We start from the raw sequence: 13269 nt of genomic DNA, 5'->3' as shown, positions 1-13269 counted from the left end.
ACCAATACCCACACAAGATTCTTGGTATTTATTCATTTGTTCTGTTCGTTCATGATCTGTAATGCATAATTCCACATCCGCATTGTATGTATGTGCTATTAGTTACTTGTTATTGTATGCCTAAAGTCTCGCCTTGTGCCAAGTTCCATCTGATCATCTATGATATGCGTCGGCTAAATAGGACACATATTTTGCTATAAATACTATACAACCGATCCAAGTTCGCTTGCAGAAATCATGCTGTCTTATTACAACGCTTTCATTAAATTTATTTATTACTTTGTCTATATCCATTTGAATAAATGCCAGATATCTACATGTTTTTACAAATTAATCGAAAATATTGATTTATTAATTTTACCACGGTCAACTATGTAAAAAATCGTCTGCGTGAGTATTTCAGTCTCAGTCACCAAGCAAGTTTTGGTTGAAGGTAAAGGTAAAATAAGGCTACAGTGCCTTATTTTACCTCACACGATAAGAGGCATGACATCTTAGTCCTCAGGAAAGCAAGGCAACGCATGATTGGTTCGTGTACCTTCATGATAATGTGATGTGCGAACTGCTGTTCATATATATAGGCTACGGTTACCTCCACCAAAGGTCTGGTGGGCCATCAGCTATTTGGCATATCAATTATATTAAAAAAATACTTGTATTATCTGATTATATTCTCACGCCAAAACCTCTTCTCTCTTCAAATAGAAGGGTATTATTATATTATACTAGCTGTACCCGCGACTTCGTCCGCGTGGAATTTAACTTTATTCTTATAAAATAAAAGTAGTCTAAGGTACTACTTAGGTATTACATCAGCTACCTGCCAATAAAAGTCCTATCAAAATCGATCCATTTCAGAAATTAGTCGAAACAAACAGACAGACATAAATTGTAAAAAAATATTTTGGTGTATATACCGCATTTATATTCATATATGCATGTAGTAAAAAACGGTTATTTTGAATATTACAAACAGACATTCCAATTTTATTTATATTACATATACGTATTAAAAATACGTAGAAACATTTTTATATAACAATATCTTAGAAAAGAAATAATTAGGATCTGCATATTATATAGATTGATCTATATATTATATATATCTGCATAGGATACCATTGTTTCGGTTTATTAAACTTTTTTGAAAAATTTGTCTGTAAAATTTGGGGAATAAATCACAACTGCAAAATAATACAGCTGCATCAATTCAAACTTAGGTAGTAATAGAACTTAATAAAAAAAATATTATCACATAAAGGGTATCAGAACTTTATAAACTTTATAGAACGTAAAAACTTTATATACTATAAAAATTCTAACCCATAAATATAAATATCGTAGGTACTATGATAATATTCCTTGGTATTTTTAAATATAAATTAATATAGTTCATAAATAAATAATAATTTATCGTTAGTTCATGAATAGTGGATATCTATCTCTATGAGCAGAGAAGAAGCATATTAAGAGTAAGAAGACAAAACTGCAATATAACTTTTGTGGTAACATTTGTTTTCACATTGTCGATATAAATAAATTTGTACATACGTAACTACAAAAACAAGTCTTCATGATAATATTTTGAAAGTCAAATATTGAGATATTTTGTATACTTTTATGAGTTTTTGAAATAGTTTAGGTTCTTTAAAAAAGTATAAACTTCATTTATAATAGGGCCTAATACTGATTGTTCTGTAATTAAGATAAAGAGGAAACCTATTTTCCACAATTTGCGCGGAACATCGCAAAATTACAAATTCAAAAAGTATAACCGGCGTCGTAAAAATAACAAGTTATTAACACAATTCAGAACTTTTAAATTAAATTCTCTTCTTATCTAAACCGCAAAGTATGATAATTTCCGGCGAGTACAATCTAATTAAAATGAACCATACTTTGAGGACAAACATAAACTTTTTTTAATAAAAACAACTTACATTTTAGTGCAGTGATGATGAGGAGCCGGCCAAACTGAAACACTTTTTTGAACCACTCACTGAACACACTTCAAATTATATTCTTCACACAACATCGTAAAAATCATCACTCGCGTTCTAGGACAGCCTGCAACAAAACACACGTCCAATAACGACGGCTAATGCCGGGGTACTGAAGTCGAGTTTCAGCGATACGCTGAACGCTATGAGAGCAAGCTATGACGGGCGAAATTTCCCTCCACCCCTCCACACTACCCCTAACGCAAGATTTCCGCCACTTTCCGCATTCGCGACTCGACGCACCGACACTTGAAGCGAAAATTATAGTCCTTTTTTAGTGCTGTCATGGACTGTCACTTGCAAGATTTCCATAGATTTTTCGAAGGACACCCGTACAGATCGGGAACGGTCGTTCTGAACTGAATAAGGTGAAATCCGATAAACTAATCGAGTAATGCTTTATGTATAGTAATAAAAGAATAATAGCTGATGGAATTGTATTGCAATCTTGAATGAGTTCAAGCAGATGGTCCAATTTGTTTCATACAGGGATTGGATTCTTTCAGATCAAAGTATTAGTTACTAAGATCACTTAGTTGGTAACAATTTAATTATGACAGTTTCACTAATAGCTTTATGATTAAGGATGTATCGTTTGACAAGTACAAAGTAGACGGACAGCAACTTAAACAATCAAAGTGACTCCTGCTGCAGTGTCACGTCACAAGCCGGAAGTTACTTTACAATATTATGGTAGTTGATGCATGCAATAGAAGCTTTAATCACATATATATGTATATATATCGATATTAGTTTGTAGTGGCAGGCATTTATGCAATAGTCTAAAGTGTGGGGATATAACATAAAATTTTCAATCAGCCATAACGAGTGTGTTTACACTGATGCTGAAATGTTTATTACTTTCATTAAAAGTTATATTGTATTTTAAAATTATCATCTCCGGCCGATATAGCATCATATTTACTACTTTACTATTCCATACACCTACAAGTAAATACATGCATATATTGTATATATACATTTTTACTCCTCCGCTTTCGAAGATCATGCGATTAAGCCTTTCCCGATGTTCAGTTCACTTAAAATACTGTCAATCGATTTTTATCTATTCGCTTTCATGAATACATTAATCTGATAATGGATTTTAGATACCATAGTCATTAATCACTTCCTTTTAAATGTAAACTCTGACATCAACACTCTAAAAAAGTTTTGGATAGGTTTCTTCTTGCAAATTAAGATAGTTCCACAAGAAGTCTGCAATATTAAAAAAATAGTGTAACATCAAGATGGTTTTATATGCTAATAATAAATCAATATTAACATCCACGTAAAATTGAGGAAAATATACACTAATTTAATATTTCACTATACGTATGTTTAAAATAAACTTTTTAGTCGAGACTATATACGCAATATTTATTAATTTTCTAATACACTTCTTTCTAAATACATACCTATCTAATTTCGTCAAGTTGTCAGCATCCTCCGCCTCAGTTACTTTAACAGCTTATCAGATTGCTCTGTTAGTTGGCTCTCAATTGAAGTATGAGTTATGGCAATGATATTGAGGCATAATACCTTAGTCTTTCGGAATGGTAACGCATTAGGTATATATACCACCGTCACATAATTAAATACTATAATTGCCATTCACCACATATAGTTTATACAATGTTTTTTTGTGGAAATAAATATTATTATTATTCGTTATTCATTAGACGGGCGTTTACCATTCGAGTGAAGTAAATAACAAATTCATATGATTGCAAAGGGCTACAATATCAATTGTGTGAAAACTATAACAGCGACAAAAAGCATGAAGTCAATTCACAGAAGTCCATCGTCGTTTATTTACACCTCAATAAAACTCTCAGCATTGCACTTGCTAGTTTTATCTTTATGATTATTTCAATGACGCCGTATATCGTCCGCTATTGTACTTTATGGCGTTAAACTACACCATCTCAACAATTTTATGCTATTATGTCCGCAACAAAAATGCGGAACTGCTCCATGAAAATGTTTTAAAAAGCAATTCGACAATACCACATATATTGTTAATTTAGTTCGCAATATAGAAACTTCGCTCACAACTGATTTTAATACAATATTAAATGTATTGTTTCAAAAATGTTTCGTATTTTATTTGTATTTTATGATTGTCATATTTTTAAAATATTTTATTACAAAATAATTTAATAATTTAAATAATTTGATTCACAATAAACATGAAAATAGTTTATTTAATGTTCAGATTGATGATGATGATGAGGTGATGTGGATGGCGTTGACAGGAACATGCCTGATGATGTCTCTTTTGTTTCTTCACATTCTTCATTATCATATTTCTTTTCATAAACACTTATACAAATGCTTTTACTTCATTTATTTGTTAAAAAAAATAAGGACGCATATATAACGCATATACATATAACTATCGTATAGTTATATGTAATAATATGTATTGTACAAAAAAATACAAATACGTGAATACAGATTTTTTGCAGATATATAATAAACCTCCCAAAACCTATAGGTATAACTGATAATATTTATGCTTACAATTGTGGTTAAATTATATTTGTGTTAAATGCGGCATGCATTTAACTATTTTTACTGTTTTTTTATTATAAAGAAATTAAAATCCATAGATATATATAAATTTTGCCGGTAGCTATAAACGAATGATTCGTTACATTGTCCACTAAACAAAATGATAGGAAAGAAATTAAATGAAAACTTTTAAAAATATTAATAACAGTAACACTGTACAATATACATAGCGCCATCTCGTCCCAAGCTAAACAAAGTGTGTTATGGGTACTAGACCACTAAACGAAAACAAAAGAAAGCTACATAATTCCGTAATTAATCACATTTTTTTGTAAACACATACATAAGAAGCATCCACACCAATATAAATACTCATACTCATAAATAATGTTTGCATCATATGAGGAATCAAACCCGCAACTATCGAGAGTAAGGCGGTGTGCCAGACCACTAAACCATCGATATCATCTACGATAACAAGAATGATTATATAAATAATATTATCATTTTGCTGCTTCATACGCACAATTGTACAAATACGCTTCACACCACAAACTCCAGCTTACATAAGCTCTGTATAACTTTTGAGAGAAATTGAAGTTGGTTTATCTTTACAATTTGTCGTTGAGATTGTAAATGAAAGTTCAAAGAAATTCAAATATAACGCTCCCGTTGTTCTGAGAGGAACTCATTTAACTTAATATATAATCAGGATGGGATGTTTACAATACAATATTGAGAATACTGCCATTGTACAAAAATACATTTAAGAACAACAGTGCGTATATGTTTGTATGTAAATAGTATTTTATTACGTATAATATATATATATACTCTTATACTTATAGATATTTAATATATAATTTTATTTGCTTAACTAAAAGAGCTTCGAGTATCTCTGCACTCCTAAAGGTTGGGTTGTATTATTAACCCATAGAGGTTAATAATAACATTATCTACTATTAGATTCTACTATTAGAACTTTCAATAAAGCTTAAATAAAAATAATTCTGTATTGGCATAGAACTAAATTTTGTATTAACAAACCTTAAAACGGAACAATTTTATTATAGTTTGTAAAGTGTAAAGATTGAATTGAGTAAATTCTTTTCTGAATTTTTAATTAGCTGTCGAATTCTAAGATATACCTATGTACTAGAACTACTGTGGATATACAGTTAGTATATCCATAGTAGTTCTAGTACATACATACCTACCTACCATTCTTCCCTGAGTACATAAAATGAAAAGAATCGGTGTGTAAAATAACAAGAATATAACCGAAAATATATGTATATGGGAACATACGAATAATACTTCATAACATCACGATTGCCAAAATGAACAGATTAATTCCCGTCTTAATATTTGAACAGTAAAATTTGATATTTCATCGATATCTCGCGGCAAAACATTGTGTAAATGTAAATATACTTACTTACTATGTCGTACCTATACGTCACTAGAAATTAAAATTGAAGCCGTCAAAACCTGACTGAAAATATTTAAATAAAAAGTTACTTGATGCAATAACAAAATTTAATACAAATGATTTACCATTAAGTAAATAATCACTATAATGCTACATCTACTATATCTATGTTATAAGATTCACACAACCTCTTTTTAAGATTCCGGTATTGAAAATACTTTATAAATTATTATTGTACATTCCATTGTATAATATTGAATGTGCATTTGTAGATATCTCAAAGCTTGCGCTGGGATTGTTGTGTAATGCACTTGCGATCCCATGGCGAGAATAGAAATACCGTGGTGATTTTTGACCAGTACATATCCACCACGAAGGATTTCCTCAAATTGATCAAACGTATTCATTTTACTGGTGCTTTGGCACATTAATGGATCTCCTTGAAACCGTATAGTGAAATTACAATAAAAGTAATATAAGTCCCAATAAATTCGCATGTAACATAGCAATGCTTAGTTCATGTTGATCGAACTGCCGACCTTTGAGGTTATATAAGTTGAAGCAGTTATCCGACACGATGCTCTCTTGACTGCTTTAACCGACAAACTAATAGAAAGTTAGTAGCAAAAAAAGATAGAACTTCTCTATTAAATAATAATATAAAAGTTTATAAACACAGGTAAATAAAACAAATAAAATAAATTATTGTACACGTATTTCAAAGCTTACCCGAAATCACCCTCGCGGCAAATGGCGTGTTTATACTTGTATTGAAAACATATTACCGTTCTAGAAAGTTTAATATTAGACATATTTAATAGACTATTCTGGAAGATGTGTTTTTTTATAAGAAAACAAGTTCTTAAATTATAATAAGAGAAAAAATAAATCATCGAAATATAAGTAAATTGCATAGGCGGCACTCTCGCTTCATCACGTGTTAGATTCGTAAATGCTACATTATATATGGGCACATCAAGTATAATGTTCCTAATCAATATGGTCTTTCAGAGCGCGATATTTATGGGCTTCTCACCCTGAGACTGGTATTCAATATATTACCTCATGCGGAGTTATGGTCGAGAAATTATTGTAATATAATCCCTTATAAAAGTTTCGAAAGGTACAGTAACGAATGATGAGCGAGATAAACATTAAATAACCATAACCCAGCTCTAAATGTTCACTACTTTAAATATAAAACATCGCTATTTGTTAAAGACCGTTCTTTCCTATTGTTGGTGATATGTAATATATTTTTCAGCAATAGATAGAGTGATTCAAGATTTATATTGCACCCGCGCGAAGCCGGTTGGCTTATAAACTATTCTTTAACAATACCTTCCTTTAACAATATATATCCTTTTTTAAAATGAATAATTTCAAACATTGGATGTAATATATATGTTTTGTAGAGTGTACTATTTGGTCCACAAAAATAAAATTACGTACGCTACAAAACTTATGTAACAATTCCATAGTCTCTTTATTCGTAACTCTATAACTATCTACAAATATTATAACGTATTTTGTTCCAGAGACAGAAAACTCTGAAAGCAATGCACACCAATTTGCGAAACTATTTATCTGTTTGACAGGTACATAATTACATAATAATGTGAGACCGAAGTGTGGCGGGCCACTTGTATATTATAAATGAGGATAGGATAAATTGCATTACATACTTTTAAAATTAAACTTCTGTATAGTAAAAGGAATTCAAATTCTAAAGTATTTAATAATGTAATAAATTTCTAATTATTTTCCCTGCTCAACAATGTGCGAGGGAAACGAGGCACACATGAATTCGTATTACGCAATCAAAACAAATTATTTTAGCCATGATGCCAAATAGTTTGGAGGATGCGGTGACCGCACAGTAAAAGTTACATCCGTGGGTTGAACACACAAGAAACTTTACTGTTTACCAAATATTTCTCCTCTATTTATTTATCGGACAACCCAACATCGCCGAAAAAGTTTACGGTTCACGCTCAACTTAGCATTCGAGTAATTCTGAGATGAATTAGATACTGTAGCCTTGTTTACTTTCAAATCGATACCATCATAAACATTATTTGTTTTTCTAAAACTCACAAAATATTGATTAAAACAATATCTAACAGACCTGTAATATACAAAAAGAAGACAAATTAAAACCTATATTTTATAACTACTATATGTACGGAAATTTAATGACTCTACGTTTTAGTCTTTCGCGACAATTGTTTCGACTATGTAATATTATCTCATCTGTGGTTTCGACTTTATCCGGAGTTTTCTTCGGGTAGGTTTCGAGGTTACTTCGAGTTTTTCTTTTTGTATTCTTTGTTCAGAGTTTACATAGTAGTTCGTACCGCATCGTACAAAATTTTAATTAACAAATTAGCTCAATAAAAAATATATTAATAATTTAGTTATGAAATTAATTCAGTATCCGGCTATAATATCTATAATATCTCCTTTATTACTAAGAAATATTTAGACAATAAACGTAATGAACTAATATGAGAGTTATGTAACAGATGAAACAGGTAAACGTATTTTGAATAGGTATATTTTCTTTAGACTTTTGTATATATGCAAACGTTTGGTGTTCATAGTGATAAACTATAACCACTCAGAACAGATACAAATTATATAGAACAATAGCATACTCGTATTGATGTTGCCCATTATATAAGTATACGGTAAAAATGTGTGTTCCGCTAAGTTTTCCTGTGGGGCCTAATTTTCTCTTATACAAACATCTGAAAGTTAAACATGTTTTCCCTTCGACAAATAAATCCTAAATTAGTTTACTCATGTTCGGGAAACCAACTAAATAGTAATCAAAGGCTCTTCACGCTGAACAGAAACTATATATATATATATATATATATATATAATTGGGTAGTTTAGTAAAATTGTAGGTATAGGAGTTTCAATGCAATTTCGAAATAATGAGACAAGGAACATTAATAAATTAAAATTTTGTTCTTATTAAATTCTACTAATATTGTATTGTAGAAATAAATAATTTTATTCGATATTCAATATTCGAGGTCAATCGTAATTTTTTTACTATCGAATTCTGCAAATATTATATTGTTGGAATTTTTAAAAAGTTGGATTTGTCAGATTTGCATTAATTTTGTATAATGAATTCATTCAAACGTAAAGCAACCACGCGCTATAATATAAAAAAAAAATATAACGCAACGTGTTCATTAAAAAAAATTCCTGTGTATTTATCTATATATAGAAAACAGTTGCCATCATATTTGTTATGACAGCGAAAAATAAGTCGTTCACATTGTAATGGAGAAATACGCCTATAACCTTTTTTGTACTAAACATTAAAATAAATGTAACCTTTTCTTGTGTCTAAAAACTTCTTCCTGAAGTTAAATATTGAAAGTAAACTTAGGGAATCAGCCAAAAAGTTGCGGCAACTTAATGGAGTGCCCATGAAAATCGCTTTCATCCATCGCTGAATGGCTTTTATAACAGGGAACCACATTAAAAAGTACAATAGAAGCGTTGTGAACCTCCAAAAGTATTCTTCCCATATTTTGTTTTGTGTTTTGCAATTTTTAAAGAGATCGTTTTACGGTTTTGCGAGCCTGTGATTTTGTTCAACATAATATATATAATGGTAACCAATAATAAATTGATTTCATGTAAACATGTTCTTTAAAACTGCAAAGTATCCGCAATAACAATATAAGGTAATACTTACATTATATTGTAATTGCGGTGGATTTTATACAAAGTCGTTTATTTTGTATTCCTTCAAAATAGACGACTTTTCCATGTTTCAGTTTAAATGGTGATGTGGATGAGCAGCCAGCGTTTAAGTTTCTGACGGCTTCACTTTACTTTCAATGGTCTCCGGTTCGAGTCTCGCATTATGTAAACATTTGTATTCATGAGTATATATTTTTATACGCTGTTATATCTGCTCACAAAAATATATTTTAGAGTTCCTACCACTTTATCTTTAGTCAAAAGTAACCATAGTAGACTCTGTTTAGTTTAAAAGTACCTATATGTCGCTGTGTAAACTGCCCTTAGTTAGTATTAATATTATTTCTCAAAGATATGATAATTGAAAACCTTATATTGTGTAAACCAATTTACATGATGAAATACAATACTATCATTCATTTTGAGAACTTAAAATGGAACATACTGTAACAGAGGTTCTCACAGCAAAGGACTACTATATCACCGAAATGACAGAAGTCATTATGGAAGCGGACTAAGCGAGTGTTGGCTCGAATTTGAAAATAATTAACTTGCAGATCACGCTCCCTGGAGATCCTGCGCCGAGATAATCTTATGTAATTGCAGACTTTGCTTATAAAATATAACCTGAATAATAATGTTTTAACGAATCAACTAATTTCCTTGTTGGATCTTAATCATAAATTCACTAAGCATAAATAAGCATTTAACTACAGGAAATTGTTATTTTAAAAATCCAATACGTAAAAGCTTATATCAAAGTTAGTTATATTGTAATATTGATTAATCAACACAATAAATACCAAAACATTTTTGTTAAATTTTCAGCAAGTTTCTTTCTTTATTTGTCTATTTTTTTTAATTAATTGGATTGGCAAACAAAGTGACGGTCCACCTAATGGTAAGTGGTAACCGTCGTCTATATCATTATATATGCATGAACAGCATCACTTTTACATGTGACGACCGCGACTCAAGCGTTGCATAGAAATTTTAAAAACTTAAAAAAATCTAATTCATGAACAGTTTTTATTTGCAAACAAACATACAAAAAAATAAATATAATCATAAATGAAATGTCAAATACTATTGACTAAATACACTGCCGGTTATGAGGACAATGGTTATTTTTTATTTATAAAGCAGGCGAAACCGCGGATGTTAATAAACTAGTATACTATGTACTGAACTGAAAGCTTGAAAATTATTTTAATTATAATTTGACTGATATGCCCGAGTGAGACTGACATTGACCACTAAGGTGGTATGTTATTATATAAGCCGGTCACGTAGTGGTCACGGGGTGGGCGACGTGTACCAATGTCCAACATTATTACCACCTCACGTGAAACCAGGGTTGCCAACTTTAAAAAATTGCCCCAATGCAAATTAGATTAAATACCTCATACATGAAAAAGGGATTTAAAATTACCAAGCGTCCGTGAAATCTATAGTGCCACCTTGTCAGTCGCCAAGCAGCTTCTTATTTTTGATGTCACGGTCACGGTCTCGGTGGTCTTGCAGTATAGCACACCGCTTTACTTCTGATAGTCGCTGGTTTAATTCCAGCAAGGTTCAAAGATTTGTATTCATTGTTTATATTGATCTGGGTGTTCTCTATGTATATTATGGATGTATTTACAAAAAAAATAAGTATTTGTATCCGTTGTCTAGTCCCCATACCACAAGCCCTGCTTACCTTGGGACTAGATGGCGTTGTAAATTGTCCAGACGGTTTTATTATTATGTTCAGTCGAAGGTTGAGGCAAGGTAGTGAAATTACATGGCACGGATACATGATATCTCAGTTCTTCGGAGTGACAACGCATGACATGATAGTGGACATCACATAATGCTGTTCTGTCTGTGTTGCTTTACATGTATATAGTTCTATTTATCTGCCTGCTCGACGGTTACCAGTTACCACCAAATAGACCGCCAGTTTGATTACCACTCCAATTATATAAAAAAAGGCCCCATTGACTCATCAGTTTCGTACATCGTCATATTTTGACCAACGGAGCAGAAAGGTGCCGGAGAGTGGAAAACTTTAGGGCTATTGTTTGTAAAACTTACTAAAAATTAAATATAAAAAACGAAACTTAGAAATAAATATATAACTTAACCTGTAGAGCAAAATTTACGCATCAAAATCTCTCGTACAAACTTACACGAGAATATTTTATTCCTCGTACGAGGTACGAAGACAAATATTCATTGGCAACCCTGCCTGAAACCTTTAATAAGCGAGAGTTAGAATTTTACACGCAACTCACACACTACATGTTTCAGGCCCAACTGGAAGACACTAATGGTTCATCGAAGTTTCACTTTCAGTTTTTCAATATGTAAGTATATTTTAACCATTTGGATCTATTTTTGCATTTCTTGTAGTGATGGAATAGAATATAAATGTTATTTCTTTAAATAAACTTACTTTTTAGGACCTTCTTTCTTTAATTCGGAACGCAGGTTCAGCCAGAAATAAATAAAAAAAAACTGTCTTATTGCTCTTAAATATACGTTATAAACTTTACATATATTTATTATTTCATGCAGAACGGAATCAGAACCGAGCAGCCAGAATCATTGGTAATCAACGTCTATCTGACAGACTCGACCCATTGGCTTTGCGGCGTGATATTGCATCTCTGTGCATTTTCTACCGCATATATCACGGGAAGTGTTCTAAGGAATTGTTCGGAATAATACCAGCCGCTGAGTTTCACCACCGTACCACCCGCCAGAAACTGAAATACCATCCTGATCATCTGGATGAACGGCGGTCTTCCACAGTGCGGTTTTCTAGAAACTTTTTGCCTCCCACAACCACATTGTGGAATCACCTTCCAGCAATGGTATTTCCGAACCGATACGATATTGAAACCTTCAAGAAAAGAGCTTATTCCTTTTTAAAAGGCCGACAACGTACATGCAATTTCCCTGGTGTTGCGGGTGCTCATGGGCGGCGGTAATCACTTACCATCAGGTGAGCCGCATGCTCGTTTGTCCCCTGTATTATAAATAAATAAAAAAAAGGAATACTGCATAATAACAATAATAATTGATAAATTGTTTCGCGCACTTGATTGTGTATTGAAGACTCTCCGAGATATACCTACTTGTATAAATGAAATGTGTATAGATATATAACTTTACAAGAAACAATCAAGCTCTGTTCCACGTTCCATATTTAAAATGATTACTATTGTTTTTAATTAATACCTAATGGCTATTTGCCATCAAACACGGAAAACAGATAAAATAAGATTATTTCCATATTCAGATCAAGTTGAATTTTTTTTTATTGTAGTATCTCTCGATTTAAAAAGTATTTTCAACTAAGAACAATAGTCAAAATGTCAGTCTTAGTCAATTCTTTCAGTCTAAATCGTATTAAATAAATATTAACAATACTATTTTATGTTTATGATTTGAAGCAGTGTAATTAATTCCATAGTTAAAAAACAACAGCTATAATTTGTTCACGTCATGTACAACAAGAGCATTTTTTTCTTAAAATCATGAAATATTAATATAATACAAAGAAACTGTTTGCAATACTTAGGGTTCACAAGATAACAAGGGGCT

General features: G+C 31.4%; 1 protein-coding gene across 1 annotated transcript in view; it reads right to left on the bottom strand.

The window, feature by feature from the left end:
• The window catches only part of LOC131847576 (uncharacterized), a 360246-nt gene extending 358199 nt beyond the window's left edge, over positions 1-2047 (bottom strand). Inside the window, 1 exon segment of the mRNA XM_059197169.1 lies at positions 1941-2047. Within this exon segment, the coding sequence (XP_059053152.1) occupies positions 1941-1942 (2 nt within the window). The 5' untranslated portion in view covers positions 1943-2047.
• Positions 2048-13269: the final 11222 nt, after the last annotated feature.

This window comes from Achroia grisella, unplaced genomic scaffold (genome assembly GCF_030625045.1).
Source record: "Achroia grisella isolate CSIRO2021 unplaced genomic scaffold, CSIRO_AGI_Agris_v1 utg540, whole genome shotgun sequence".
Taxonomy (NCBI): Eukaryota; Metazoa; Arthropoda; class Insecta; order Lepidoptera; family Pyralidae; genus Achroia; species Achroia grisella.
This window is presented reverse-complemented; position numbering and strand designations above follow the sequence as displayed.